This window comes from Poecilia mexicana, unplaced genomic scaffold, assembly GCF_051168715.1.
Source record: "Poecilia mexicana isolate PSO_F unplaced genomic scaffold, ASM5116871v1 scaffold_8, whole genome shotgun sequence".
In the NCBI taxonomy this organism is placed as follows: domain Eukaryota; kingdom Metazoa; phylum Chordata; class Actinopteri; order Cyprinodontiformes; family Poeciliidae; genus Poecilia; species Poecilia mexicana.
Window position 1 is genome coordinate 13,048,385 of NW_028263377.1, and position 15,670 is coordinate 13,064,054.

General features: G+C 39.9%; 1 protein-coding gene across 1 annotated transcript; it reads right to left on the reverse strand.

The window, feature by feature from the left end:
• Positions 1-11,652: 11,652 nt before the first annotated feature.
• LOC106932341 (protein Tob1) lies at positions 11,653-15,247 on the reverse strand. Its single transcript, XM_015011003.2, has 2 exons — positions 14,949-15,247; positions 11,653-13,845 (listed from the first exon to the last, which is right to left on the reverse strand). The coding sequence occupies exon 2, from the start codon at positions 13,660-13,662 to the stop codon at positions 12,658-12,660; it is 1,005 nt and encodes a 334-aa protein (XP_014866489.1). The 5' UTR covers positions 13,663-13,845; positions 14,949-15,247; the 3' UTR covers positions 11,653-12,657.
• Positions 15,248-15,670: the final 423 nt, after the last annotated feature.

Consider the following 15,670-nt stretch of genomic DNA (forward strand, 5'->3'; position numbering starts at 1 on the left):
TACAAAGAAAGGAAGCTGTCAGATTTATTTATTTTTTTTCCCAAACTAACATTCAACATTCTTGTGAAAGCATGCACTTAAAACTATTACCTATTCAGCTCAGTCCACGAACGCAATACGGCTTGACCGTACCATGGTGCAGTGCAGTGGAGTTGAAGTAATTTAAACTAAATCAGAAGTTTTCAGATTATGGTGCAGCTTTCTGGTCCTGACCTCCTCTCACCTTGTTTGACTTTCCAGATGTATTTTGTTGTGTTGCTGCTTGGTTTTGCATCACTAACACAACAAGATGGCTGGCTTTGTGGGAAACAAACAGACACGGAGGCTGAAATCATCCCAAAAGAAGTTGGCACGCAGCCTCGCCCGGAGCTCCAACTGCAGTACTGAAGGATTTTTCTTCTTCTTCAGTGAATAAGTGGCGGGATGTGCAATGAGCAAGCATTTAGGAGAGTCAAGAGATTCTGCTTTAGTGGCAATGATTATTTGACTTGGAATTTCACCATTTTCCTCAGAAATGTTACATTTTCATACTATAGCTATGCACAGAAAAGCCGCACCAGGCTATAAGCCGCATGGTTCAAAACGTGGGGAAAAAGCAGTGGCTTATAGTCTGAAAAATACAGTAACTGCTTTTTAATGAGCCGTTGCAACAAATGACGATGCAACCTTTAGGGCTGGAACCTCTGCCCTTAAGATATGTTTTATTTTCCAGCCTCTTACTATTTCTTCCCCTGGACTGCTGTGTATTCAACTCCATATGTTCTCCAATTAACTGCGATCAGCTTCCCTGTCCTGCCGAAGAGAAAGGAGAAACCCCACCGCACGATGCTAACGCCGCATTGTGTAACAGTGCCGCAATGTGTAATAATGTCATAAAATCTGCTTCTGTATTTTATAATAATTGGCACAAACTTTAACAATGTTATTACATATGCAGCAAAAAGTGTACAAGGATTTCATTTCATTTCACCGTTTGTGTTGATTATTACATGATGCTGTTTTAATGGGTTTTTTTATTACATTACTGCATATAGCTGAGTTTTTGCATAGCAAGGCGCTAAATAGCACCTCCATGTTTCATGACTAAGATTTTGTGCTCAAGGTGATAAGAAGTTGACTTCTGCCATATGTACCACTTAGCTTGTTAGCCAAACCCATTAATTTTGATCTCATCTGATCAAAAAGTCTTCTTCCACTGCACCACGAAAATGACCTTGAGCCTTTTCGAGGCTTCTCTGATTAATGTTCCTTGCTTTCTGGCTTTTAGTTTAGACGAATGTCCGTTTATCGGGAGGTGTGGCGTGGCAGTTGTGCATGATCTTTTTTATTTTCAGGCTTTGGAACTATACCTCGTAAGAAGCTAAAGGGGGAACATTATCTATTTTCCAGGCATATAGTGGCATTTTATAGCACAATCAAGCAACTATGTTACGCTTGTTACTTGTTATGCTATGCGGCACATCACTCCACAGTTTTATTCCTAAGCTGTGTCTCTTGCTCTTCATGACTAATGTTCTGTTTCTTGACAAATGTCCTGTAATGAACCTCGCAAGCCTCCACGGAACAGCCGTATGTATTTATACAGAGATAAAATTACACATTGGCACAGTTGGCAGCACTGCCGTCTTACAGCCAGAAGGTCTTCGGTTCCAATCCCAGCCTGGGGTCTTTCTGCGCAGAGGTTGCATATTTTCTCCTCACATGCGTGGCTTTTCTCTGGGAGTTGAACAGAAATCCAGACGCCTGTGTTCAGCCATTTTTTTTTTAAAGCATTGCAGGCATTTGCAATGTTTTAACCACTTCTCTGTGTTGGTTTATCACATAAAATCCCTGTAAAATTAAGGCAAGTTTGTGAAGTTGTTCAGAATAGAAAAAAGTTAAAAGTGCCTTTAAAAAGACTATACTGTCAAAATTTACTTGATTGAATATTTTTTTCGAGCTGAGGCACAGGTTACATATAACGTAAAGAGGACCACAAGACAAAGCTGTTATTGTTTAGAGGGGGAAAATGCTTTGTGTGAAATTGATTATACACCGCCTTGTCAAATTTCATTAAGTCAGGTGGCTTTGGCAGTGTTAACCTTCATCTTTGCTGCGGTCAGCACTTAATACGTAGTACAGACACAGTGAAGTGGTGCAAACATGCATGGTGCAGAATGGAGAAGCCAAACAAAGAAAATGTCTGATTGTCTTGCCGGTGATTAATTTGTAATCCTCAAGCAGAAAAAACTGCATGAAGAGAAAGGCCTGAAATACAGACGTAAACAAAGAAAACCTGCAGCACAACGTTAAAGGAAGCACACAAGAACCAACCACAAACACAACAAGGCTACGGATTGTGAAAGTAAGTAATTTTCTGACACAGTGTATGTGTGAAAATGACCAAACAAATGGTGTGCAGATGAAACTGAATTAATGAGTGATGCAATGAGTCCAGATAGTGAGAAATCACATCAAAAACAAGAAACATGGACAACTGAACAGAAAGAATAAAACCAGTCGACATGATCCACCCATTCCAGCCTGGCTCCTAGTTTTCAGGGTCTCCTGGTTCCCATCTTGGTCGACGGGAAAGTGGTTGGTTACTGGTTACCAGTCCATCACAGAGACACATAGATGAAACAACCACACACACACACACACACACACACCCCCCCCCACACACACACACACACACACACACACACAGCTGAGGGTGATAGTGGTTATTGAGTGAAGGTTGGAAGGAACCCATAGATCAACGGAGGATACACAACATACAAAGTTGTCTTGGTTTTGAACCCAGACATGTCACCAATATTTGCTTGTAAGGCAATCGAGGTAAAGCTGCTACTTTTTGGGATATGGCAGAACGGAGAGGCCTGCCATGTTTGTTTCGTAGTGGGGCGTGGCAACAGACCAAGCCCCAAAGAGGCATCTGTGGGGTGACGGACGAAGTCCTTTCTGTCTTTGTCTCCCTCTTGTTTGGTTTGTCTCTCTGACCTGTGACGCTGACTAGGTGGAGTCCTGTGTTTTCACCCTGCCATTGTTCGTCAGGCATGTGGCGGGTTCAGTCCTGATGCAGAGAGAGAAAACAGGCTTGTAGGCGTGACAGCAGAGAACACATTAGTGATCCCCCCCTTTTATTCTTTATGAAACCTTATTTCAGCGCTGACGTTCTTATGTAACGCCACCCACTGAGGTCCCTTTAACACCTCCCACACACACAAACACACACGCACACAACCAACCCACACAGGAGTAGCCTTCAGCATGTTTGTTCTGCGTGGGAGAGAAATGACATCACGAAGTCCACCAGCGTTGTAAGTGCAAAAAAAACCAAACAAAAAACAAACATCACAACATTAATGCAAATGTACTTTAGTTCAGGGATGTACAAAAATGATTCCGGCTTTTCATGAACCGAAGTCAGTCGGAGTCCTACTGAAGGTTTATCAGAATTAAACAAAAATAGAAGAAGAATATGCAGGTTTATAGTGTACATCAAAAGTATTTATCTCTTAAAATGGACTCTACACATAAATCCACTTGAGAAGTTGTGGAAAGACTTATGAGTTGAAGTTGTCTATCCCATAAAATCTCAATAAAATGTGAAGATAAGGGGGAATATGTTTGCAAGGAAGAGTAAACAAGGATCTAAAGCATCGAGTTCTTAGAACCAGACTTAACCGAACATGCACAAAGGATAGTCTCATAAGTGTTAACTGTGATTTGTTGTTGCCTGTGAAAAGTCATTAACTTGCTTCATCTTTCAGACACTGCGGCGTTAGGCATGACGGCGATGCTTCCCAGGCAGTTCCCAACTTCCCAAGTCGCTGTTAATAATCGCTGTTTAGTTCTTAGGAGAAGGAAAGTGCATCGCAACTTTGTCACCGAGGCTTCGGGGGACTTTGGTTGTTGTGTAAAATACCTTTAAATGAATACATTTGTCTTTTAGAATATTATAATTCCACAGTGAGAAATTCGCCTCTCCCTGCAAACCTAAGCAAAATGTAGGTTGTTGTGTGTTTTGTTGTGGTCGCTTCTTATCAGTGACGACCAACACAAAACCTTCCTTGAAGAAATTATGAAGAACATTGGTCTCTGTTGCATCGTATCTATGTCCCCAGAAATTTACATCATCGATTGTGTAAAAAAAAAAAACAATGATGTTTTGCTGCTGGAATAAAGAGGTTGTCTGAACTTCTTTGGCTGTCGGTGTGATATTCTTTTTCTGAAATTCTTTGTGCAAAAAGACACATGCAATTATCAATAAAAGGATGACTTGCCACTTTATTTTCTCATTACTGATGCAACAATAACAAAAGTCCAGCTCTAGTTTCTTGGCAACATACAGTGGAGCAAGAAAAGGTTGGCTGGATTGAGGAATCTCTATCGTTACTGCCAAGTCTGACCTCATTATTGCCTCGGCGTGCATTGCTGTTGGCTGACAGGTGTATGGTAGATTCCCCAAACTATTGCCCCAGCTCAGCTGCACCACTGTGACAACGCTGGGGAGGCGGAGAGCAATTACAGTCACATATTTAGTGTTTATGGCGGAAAACAGGGAAGTAATTTTCTCACAAATTACTTTAGGACAAATACTTTGAAACAAAAGTTTACGAGAACTGAAGCTCCTTTTATGCAGCGGGGTGCAGCCAAGACATCTGCTTGACAGCTGTGCTTACCGCTCACATCAGGTTTAAGTTGGTTTTTCTGGGAAGTTTATCCGTACGGGCTCCACCTGCTCGTGTTGAATCACCTTTCCGTAAAATGTTTTGATTTGTCAAACGGTTTGAACAGCGAGGCCTTTGGAAATACTTCTCTCAGAGGCATTTTTAATCTTTGGGAGGCCAGCTCCCACCAATGAGCTGTGTCAAAACAGTAAATTTTGCAAATATAATGCTCACTCTGCTTGATGTGGTGCACTCATCTTGCTCGAAAATAAATCATACTGAAATAAATCTTTTGGCGATTTTCTGGGTTCATAGTGAAAAGCTTGCTTCTAAGGTGTTGAATATAATTACATTAGTGGCTGAATCAATTAAAGTGCAGCTAAAAAGATATATTGTTCTTGCCTTTCAAACAATGAGAGTAAGAAATCCATCTCCTTCATCTGTTTATTTCCATCCACGTTTCCTGCTCAGATGGTCCTCGTATCAAAGGTGATCACTTCATCCTTCAGACATATTCCCATTAGAAATTTATCTAGAAAAATCAGTCTGTTTCTGTAGAACAGAATCTGAAAATGATTTGTCTGCTTTAAGGAACATCGTGAAGGCGGATTAGCATTTATTTTATTCTTTCATATTTCAAAATGGACATGATTTTTTTTTTTTTTTTTAAATGTAGGGGAGAGTTCAGCCTTGCGAGAAGGTGGCTTAATGGCAAAATGTGTGTAAGTAGTTCTCTTTTCTGCTGACGCTGTTGTTTAACATGTCTTCTGTGCATTTCTTCTGTCTTTTCTCGTTCGTGGACTACATAATCAGAACATTTGCCACAGATTTAATACATATATCCGAATGTGCAGCGTCTTTGTTATAAAAAGCCAATCTGGAGAGTGTTTTCTAGACCGAGCTTTACTGACCCAGGAGGCCTTATTATTGAAATGATTTAAATTCCTCAGCCTTGAGTCAGTCAGAGCCGCTCCAGCTGTGGAGACATTTCCTGGTGATGTCCAAACAGGTTCCCTCACAAACATCTATCTAAACTCTCAGCTGTTTTGTGGACTGGTAATGAATTATTTTGCACCCTTACTTGTGGGTGTATGCCACATTTCTGACAAATGTCTTTTAAGACATTATACATATTATTTTTTTATTGTTGTTGTTTTTTTGTCTCTGCACTGCGTAAAGTGAAATAACAGCCCTAGAAATGTTCTTTCATCACTGCTGCTTCACAACGTCACCAGGAAATGCCACATAGACGGTGTTTTCTCAGTATTTTGAACATCTTGTCCTGCAGATCCACGTGAGCCTCTGCAGGGTTTGCCAAAGATTCCCACCCATTTGGGGGATCAGTGAAGAAGAGGCTCCATTAAGAACCTCAGTGTAAATGAAGTCTGTTAGCAAAACATTCTGCATCCTGCACACCCAAATACCGAGATCAAAGGAACAAAGAGCACATTTCATGACTTGAAGCTGGCCGGCCGTTCCCAGTTTCTCCCTTTAATGTGTGTAAATATTATTCATGAAAGTGTTGAAAGCTTTCTGAGGTATAAGTCAGGTAAATCCAACCTGACTTTAAGTAGACGGAAAATGTGTTTAGAAAGCAATAGCTCTATCTTCCCAGCTTGGCATGTTGCATAAAGATAAAAGATGAAATGGTTACAGAGAGAGAGAAAAAAAACAAAAAAACCTGGAATCACAAAAATATTTTTCTCAACGGGATTTAAGTCTCTTTGGTGACTTTTAGATTGTTTCCTTTTCATTTGTGTCACATATTATGTAGAAATATGTACATTTTCATTCTGCTACGTCCATGTTTACTTTTTGTGGCATGCGTTTATGTGAGTCTGATTTACCTCCAGTCTTTCTCTCAGTGGATTAAACAATCAGTTTACAAACTGTCAGAGTAAAGATAACTAATGTTGCTTATTACCTAATGCCCACAAAAAAGAAAACAAACTTAAATTATATTCTGTGTTGTAGCATCATTAACATTTTGCAATTGTTTGAATGCAGCAGTATATGTATATTTTACAGCTCTGGAAAAAAAAAGAAAAAGAGACCACTTAAAATAATCATTTTCTCTGATTTTACTGTTTATATGTTTGAGTTAAATGAACATTGTTCTTGTCTCTGAAATTCCGACCAAAATTTTTGTATTTATTTCCAAAAAAAAAAGAAAAACGATCAAAATAAAGAAAAAGATCCAGCGCTGTCAGACCTCCAGTAATGCAAAGAAAACAAGTCCATATTCATTTAGAAACAATGATACTAGTATTTTAACTCAGAAATCAATATTTGGTGGAATAACTGCATCGAGGTTTTCGATGCGGTTCAGTGCAGTCGGCTCTTCTTTTTTTTTTTCAAGAGATGTATGTTCTTCCTACAAGCTTTATACTTCTGTGACCTTTTTGATGGCCTTCTTCTCCATTTTCTAAGTTTGCATGGTGGAATCGAGTCCATTCTTTTATGAAAATGTTTTTTTCTCATTGGCTCAAACTCTTAATTTTCTTAGCTTATAATCTGAAGCTGAGTTTTTCCAAAAGTAGTCCACATTGTGTGAAACAGAAAATCAACTTGGTTGAAGTACTTGTTACTTAATCGCTCCATTTCTAAATGGATGAGTTTGTTGGCATGTTCATTTGGAACAAAATTGCTCAAGAGTTTTTTTTTATTATTATTTTATTCACAGATTTCCTCATGGTCATATTTATACTGATATCTCTCCAAAGAAATCTGGTGCACTATTCAGTCTGCGTAATATTTCCAGTGGCCTCTTAAGAGCCAAACAAGGAAATCTGATTAATGTTTTCTTATGAGCTTCTGCCTGGAAAATTTTTAGGGTCATACCTCAACTCTGAAGAGAGCAACCCCCAGCCCTAATCCAGCCATGTTTTGGTCACATTGGAAAAAGATGGAAACTGTAAATGGAAAAATGAAGCACAACCTTTAGCAGGAATAGCTCGTTTTAAATTCTTCTAGTATGCCATTATCAGTTTTTGTTCATAGTGGTGTGGCAATTTTGACCTACTCTATGAATCTTACTTGTTTGTAAGGGTAGAAAAAAAAATACAAGTGGTAATACAATGTATTGTACACCACCATTTGTTGTTATTGCTGGGGGGTTTTTTAACCGAACTGTGTTTTACAGCCAAACTAAAATAGTGAATCATCTTGTGGCACGTGATTCGACATTCAACAACAACAAACCATAAAAGCGAATATGATTTTATCACAGTGAATGAGCTGTGGCATGCAAATTTTAAAAGCCTTGCGACAAGATGCGTCATTGTAGCTTATGTACACATTAACTTGCAGCATGTGATAGTTATCTTTTCCGCCACTCAGCTGTTAAGGCATCGTCATGGGAGTCGCCTGATAGGCTGCAGCGCGTCGTCCCGAGAGGTGCTGAGAGGGTGGAGCGGCCGAAAAGTCTTGGTGAGTTGTTGGTTTCCTTCTGCAGATAAGAGCAGCTTCATAAACTAAGGCTGGCACTGTGAGTGGTTGCTATGCATATGTGCAAAGTAAAAAAAAAACCCCAAAAAACAAGAATAAACAAACCCACTATACGTCTAAATACAGTTTGTGTAGGCGAAAGTGTGAATACAGGGGTACGCTGGGAAAAACATCATCATCACACATCTAATTTCAAACAGCATGCAACATTTAACTTTATTCTACTGGTTCCCTCTTAGGTTTAACCTTCATCGCACACACAGAGCTTCTAGTGAATTGTTAAAGGACCTGAAGTTTCCCATGTTTTGTGTGAGCTGATCTAAACCGGCATGGAGTGAAGACAAGAAATGTAAAGGCAGAGAATTGTGTATATGTTGGGTAAAAACAGCCTTTCCTCTGAAAGGGTGAAGATAGGATGTGGTGGAGTGACGTTCAGAGACAAGCTCAATACCTTCCGGCTTATCATTGTTTAATCAGCTGCAGGATCCTTCCAGAAATAGATTCAGAGTAGGACCAAGACAAAAAAAAGAAAGAAAGAAAAATCATTAAATGATGTTTTGGTGGGTTTTTTTTTTACCCTCTCTGCTGATGGGGCGGGGGGAACATTACTATAAGGCCTTGCTGCCTGACTGGGACACAAGTAGATTGGAGCTCCACCTGTGTTTTATGACAGGGAAGGTGGGGGCTGATGGGGGAACTGAGCTGTGAGCTTGACATCAAATTAGCATTGATGGCGGAAGTGGCAGCATTTCTCTTGCAGTCACATTGCACCATCCCTTATCTCTGCTGTCCCTGCTTCTCATAAAAACCCAATCTTTCTCTGCTGCTTCGCTCCTCCGATCCCTTTTAAAACTCTCATGTAAAATGTTCCTGTCTATTTTATTCTTCAAACTGCATTTTTATGTTATTAGCTTCATGCCGGCAATTTTTTTCCTTCAAGCTAATTTAATATATGTAATTAAGCAATTAGATTAATTAATGCCCAACCTTTTTGAAAATTGTATGTAATTACAGCAAATATTCATATATAAAAGTTAAAATATTCATTTTCTATCAAGAATGAATTTTTATAAAGATTTACTTATCTATGGAAAAATATTTACAACATAGAAGTTTTTGAAATGTGGCATTTTACAACCACAAACTTAAATGTATTTAATTGGGGGTTTATTTCACAAGTGAGAACAGAGAACAGCATAACAGTGAAATGAAAGAAAAATGGCATATTTTGTATTAGTCACAAATATGCCCCTTATGCAAATAGGCAAGAGGATAGTAATTGTTAAAAGAAAATGGAAAAACATAAATAGCTTAAATATTCTCACAAGCCTTAAGGTCAGCTTTGGCCAAAATAAAAAAATGGCTGAAATGGTATCTTAAAACACAATTTCCTAGTGTTAAACATGGTGGAGGCAGCATCATCCTGAGAAGATGCTTTTCTACAGCAGAAACACAGAAGCTGGACAGAGTTGAAAAAACAATATCTAAAACTTTCAGCAGGATCCAAAGGACAGATAGTTTAAGAAAAGTATCTTATTCGTGAAATACTTTCAAAATGATCAGTTATTGTCCAAACATTTCCTGAATAATCTTTTCTTTGTGTGGGCAAAATCATATAAACTCCAAAGAGGTTTGAATATTTTCACAAGGCACTAGATATTTCGTGCTGACCAGAAATCATCGTGAAGTACTTCAGTTGCTTCTCGTGTGTTTCTAGTTCATTCTCGCTCCCGGAGGCTTTGCTGGTGTCAACCTCATATGTCCTGTTAGTTCACGCCATGCGTAGCCTGACAGCATGCAGAACGAGGGAGTCGATACGTGTGACTATGCTTCCCTGCCCCTGTTAACCCTGCTGGGAGTTTCGTTCCTGAGTAACGGCTTTACAGCAAAGTGTTGACAAAAAAAAAAAAAAAGAGAGATGCTTCGCAGGAGGATTCATTTCAGAACGACTTGCGCTGACTTTCGCCCAGGCCCTCATACGTGCACACAAACACACACGGTGCCACAGAGCAAGATAAACAAACACACTCCTACCAGAACGCTGTATCAGTGCCTCAAGATAAACGCACACGCGGGCTGAACTTTACACAGGCCTATCAAGCCCTGAGTGTATCAGAGGACACGCCAGCAGACAAGTGATGATGAGCCAGCTCTGGAGGGACCCTGATGTTCCTAGCAGGGTCAGGGTGATGTCAGCTGGCCCGTGCCAGCACCAAATGGTCCAAAAACCTATTTGTAGCAGCAGACATTTTTAAAATGAGGATGTCGTCATCAGGAACATCTGTGTTTTTTCTTTTTTTACTTTAAAGGTCTAATCTTATGTTGAATATTAAACAATTATCAGCAACACTTCTACTTTGACTTTGCTCTGAAGCCAATCAGTCATATCTAGTGGTATATTAGGCAACAGACATCAGAAGACGTCAGACCTGCGATGTTAAATAATCGGTTGGATAACTGCAACAGAAGTTATTAAACGAGGTCGTTCAGGAGTTGCTGCTTTGTGTTTCTGCTAACCTCAGGCTTTATTGTAACTCTCATTCAGAAAACCCACTTTGTTCAAATATATTGTTTGTTTTTGACCCAGTGGGACACATTTGACTGTGGGCAAAGAAGTAAAAAAAAAAAAAAAAGAAAAAAGAGCAGGTTATCCATTAACAGGTCACATCACCTGAGGACACTGGGTGAAATGTAACCAATTTGTTTGGCTTTCAGCAGCTACTTGATTCAGGTCTGCTCAAGCTTAACATATTTTATCCTGTTTACACTTTAAGAAACCGAGTTCCTGACCTGAAGAGTAGCCCAGCAGCGACCGCATTAAGCTATTTTAAAAATAACTGGTCAATTGTTGTTTTCACTAACAATAAGCTCCTTTAAGTCCCAGTTTAGATGATCTTATACCTATAAAGATGCTAAAAGGTTTAGCAGCCTGTTAGCTAACAGGCTTTTTGAGGCCGAGATTCAAGCTAAGAAGCAGTTGGACTTTAAATAATTTAGTTAGCTTGCTGTTGGTCAATAGCTAATGTTTAAATTCAGGAGGCTCTCAGGATAAACTTAGCTATTCAGCTGCTTTCGTTAGCCATTAGCCTAACGGGGTTGCGTTTCTGTGCAGGAACTGCTAAGCAAAGTTATGGCCCAACTGTGGTGACACTTTGACAGAGGGCAACACTTGGCCAACACCATCCAGTTGTGAAATATGTTGCAGGGAACGTATTGGGTATGCTTTGCAGGCACAGAAAATGATTTGTTTTGGTGCATGTTAGGCAACATAAATTTTGTTCCCATAAAACTGGTGATAATAAAACCGCAATTTCTGCCTTTGCGGCATTCTTTATGTTTTAGGGTAATTACCTGAAGCAAATTAACGATGAGCTTCAGCGGTTCATATTTGTCTTAATTAAGAAAGAGCGGCTGTGGTAAGAAAAAACTTGATTCGCCTTCAAGAGTCATTTTACACCCTATGGTCGTAAAAAAAAAAAAAAAAAAAAAACCTTCACAGCTGCCTCGCGTTGCACAACTGTAAACACCAAACACAGAGTGAACACGCTCCTTATTTTCAAGGTTTTTTTAATACAAACTTAATAAACTATCAGTCCCTCTTAACATGTAAGACACTGACTCCGAATACTTTGTTATACCGTTTGCTTTATCAAGTATTGCACAATGTAGGTACAAAATTAATATACGATTACATTTTGTCCATAATATAGCAAAAATCTTTAAACTCTTAACAGAAAATACAACTCTTATATTTTTGTCAAAAAAAGCAAATATTCTTAAATCCCACCACTACGGAATAGTCTGTACACAATCTTCAGGATAGTCAATGTTTTTTTGTTGTTTTTTTTTTTTTTTTTAAGATGGATTCATTTTTATAATTTCAATAAAAAAAGGAAACATAAAGTTGCTGCAGCCATCACAGATCACTGGAGTAGTAAAAAGATATAAATGCAATACCGTGTTGTAGAAACAATAGATACTCTGATATTTTACAAACTCTGTACTAAATTAAATTATACAATTAGAAAAAGACCAGGAATTCCCACTTATTGATGCCAATTTCTTGAAAAACTGGCAATGTCCAGTTATATTTAAATACTGAAAGAGGCCATGACTTATGGTGGTGTTTTTTTTTCTCTCTTTTTTTTATCTTAAAACAGTTACATAAAAAAATATTTTGTGCTTGGTTGGCAAAAGAAATAACAATAATGCATTTTAAAGTTTGGGTAACCAAGCTTAGACAACTTGTACTACAAGCTTCATTAAGAAATAAAAAAAACAAAAAAAACAACAAAAACAAAAAAGAAACAAGTATAACTCAAGGGGATAAAGTAATTCACCCTTGGGCTCATGCTCTTAGACTTGAAACTCGGATTTTACAGCTTACAAGTCTTTTTTTTTCTCTGTTATATTTAACATTCTGTTTTTGTTTAAACTTTTCTTTTTTTTTTTTTTTTTTTCTGAAATGTGCATTTGTGTTTGTTTTCCCCCCATCACATTATCTCTGGTCGTTTCCGTATGAAGTAGTAGCTTAAGTAGTACCTTTATAAGTGTACTAGTTGGCCATGACTGGCTGGAATTGCTGGTTAGAATACTGCATGTTGCCTAAGCTGAAACTCAAGCCATCCATGAGGGACTTGTCGTTAAGGCCACCGTAGGCCGCAAACACATCGAAGGCATTGCTGTACTGCAGCGGGCTGTCTGCGGGGAACAGAGCACTCTGGCTGCCTTGACCCTGCAGACTGGGGAACACAAACTCCTTGGCATTGGGAGACAGGGCGGAGGGCTTCTGGTGCTGCTGCTGCACACCAAGTCCCAGCCCGTACAGTGAGTGCATGGAGGTGGAGATGGCTTTCTGTTTCAGGAGACTGTTCACATTCAGGCCCAAGTTGGTGGGAGAGGTACGTGCCACTTTGTTCCCAGCACCGCTGCCGTTGTTGCCGTTGCGTCCACTGCTCTTCATCTTAGTGGAGCCGAACTTAGTAGCTGCGAAGGTGGCTGTTGTGAAGGTTAAAGGCTGTGTGGACCGGGGCATGAAGGTGGGACTGACCGCCGCCGAGTGGCCAAAGGGCGGAGAGGGAGAACTGGATCCTGGAGAGGTCCCGTTCAAAGGCTCACTGATGGGCATAAAGACCTGTGCGTCTGGGTTGAAGCTGTTTTTGATCTCCTTGTCCAAGTCAACCCCTCCATTCCCAGCTACACTTTCATTGCTGTCGTCGACGTACAGCACCTTGACGGGCCCCTTCTCGCCGATCTGGTAGGACACCTCGTAGGGGTCAATCCACACACTGAGGTCCTGGGGCAGATTGTTGCGGACGTCTTCGATTTCCAGCCCGCTCTCTTTCGCTGCCTTCTCGACCACGGGGTCCACCTTTTCGCCCACGTGGATGCATCTGAATCCTGAGCCCTTGTATGGCTTGTCCGGGTACCAGTGTCCTTCATACTTCTGCTTCAGCTGCCGCTCCAGCTCCTCGCCAAAGATGTTGACCCGTCTCCTTGGCAGCTTGTTGTACAGGTACGAGATGATGAAGTTGAGAGCTACTTGGATTTCAAGCTGCATAGCGAACTGCTGAAGTGTGCCAGGTGCGTGGAGATTAGCTGGCTGTGACCTTGAACGCGTCCACCGGCGCGGCTTCGTTTATCCGTGTTCGGCAACACTGACGTGCTCCAGGTAGGGGAGGCAAAAATCAAAAGTGCTGGTTTTGTAAGAGTGGTGTCCTTCCACAGGGTGTGATCGATTTTCCTGAAGCAATGATAAGGCAAACGAAAAAAAAGGAAAGGAATCATGAATAAATGTAATTATATTCAGATAGAATAAGTTAAAAATGAACTTAATTGGTTTGGATGGTTTATTATACATTAAGGCATTATTTTCAATGCAGTAAGCTCAGACAAATGTAACAAAAATGTCCTGCAAATAAAGGGGGGAAAATGTTTACAACTTTAAAATAAGCCTGGATAGTATGATTTATGTAGATCCTGCACCTACATCCACATAGATGTCAAAAAACGTAGGCACTGGGCATATTAACCTTGCACTAGAACAGGGAATCCTCTTACATAACACAGTACTGGACTGCCTCCATAAGGCAGGAGAAAAGGAAAAGTACTGCGGGGGATTCTGCGTTTAATTAACACCAAACTTAACCGATTAAATTGCACTGGAAATAACTGATGATGGTGGATAAGTTTGTGAGGAAATGGTCGGGGGATTGCATTTCAAAGCTTTAAACGACCCTGTCACGGGGTTTGTTTCTGTCCGATTAGTCCCACTGATAAACTGTGTCGAAATGAGGACTTAACAAAACCGCGTTTACACCCATGTTTGGCAATTTTTGCAGAGGGAAGAGGAAATCCTCTGCAGATTAAACGGCTATTTGGTAAATATTCAGTGAGACACGGGGGTGTTAAAATAATCGCCTTGCACTGTGACGTGCAAGAGGCGAGAACTTGTTGAGAATGATCAAATACTTAAAAATTCATTCTTTCGTGCCTCTTGAGAGAAAGACATGTACACTCAAACAAATAATCGGATTATACTCGTCTAATTAATGCGTCTTATTAGATAATATTCAGTGTTATGAAGTTCAACGGCTATTCACAAAAATATCACAAAATAGTCGAGTAACAACAGCAAAGCAAGGCGCGTATAACGTCCACTATTTGCATGGATATACTGTAATTTATTCCACTGAGATAAAATAAGACATTCTGAACATTTTTATCTCACCCCTCCCAATAAATTCGTCGACCGACTGCCAGCTTACAAAGTATGACCAGGTCTATAATACATGCAAAAATAGAAACCTATAAGATATCATAAGCATATGTGAAAAGAATACTTACTTTTTTTTGGAAAATATAAAAATGCTCAGTAGTTCTGAAGTACCGTTGGTTAGTGCAAATAGAAAACAAAAGTATAAATACTTTCTTCACATAGAATATATTAGCGTTACAAAAAAAATATTCCAGTACGTGGTGATTTTTTTGGAGAATTGGCGTTTAAGGTTTCAGTTTTTAAGGTTATTTTGCTTTTTTTTTTAAACTCCTTTCTTCTTTCAGCAGGCTTTGCAGAGTAGCTCCCTCCTACTCGGGAGTTTCGCAACTTCGTCCTCTTCAGTCTCCGCGTTTCCTGTATTTATAGACTTCCTCCGCCGCGGACACGAGACAAGGCGGTGATGCGGTTTCAGAGGTCAAAACAATATCCAAGGAGGTGATTGGTCGAAGAGACAAGTCCCGCCCCGCGAGCATTGACGAGATCGTGCTCTCATTGGCTGAAGGGTGTTGTCAGTCTGAGGCATATGATTCTGAGAAATGGGAGGAACGCCTGTGATGAGGGTTTGCGTCAGAGATAACCTAGGACTGTGCTGACAGCAAAAGGCAAGAGTAATTTATGATAAGAAAGAAAAGGTGCTATTTAAAATAACATCGTGTCAGTGTTTGAAACAAATACTTTTAGTAAAACAAAATACTTGTTCTGCTGAACATGTTTGCGTTGTTTCTAGGAACATATGGGCTGGTCTATCCTTCATTAGATTTATTAGTGAGAGTACGCTCCCAATATCCGT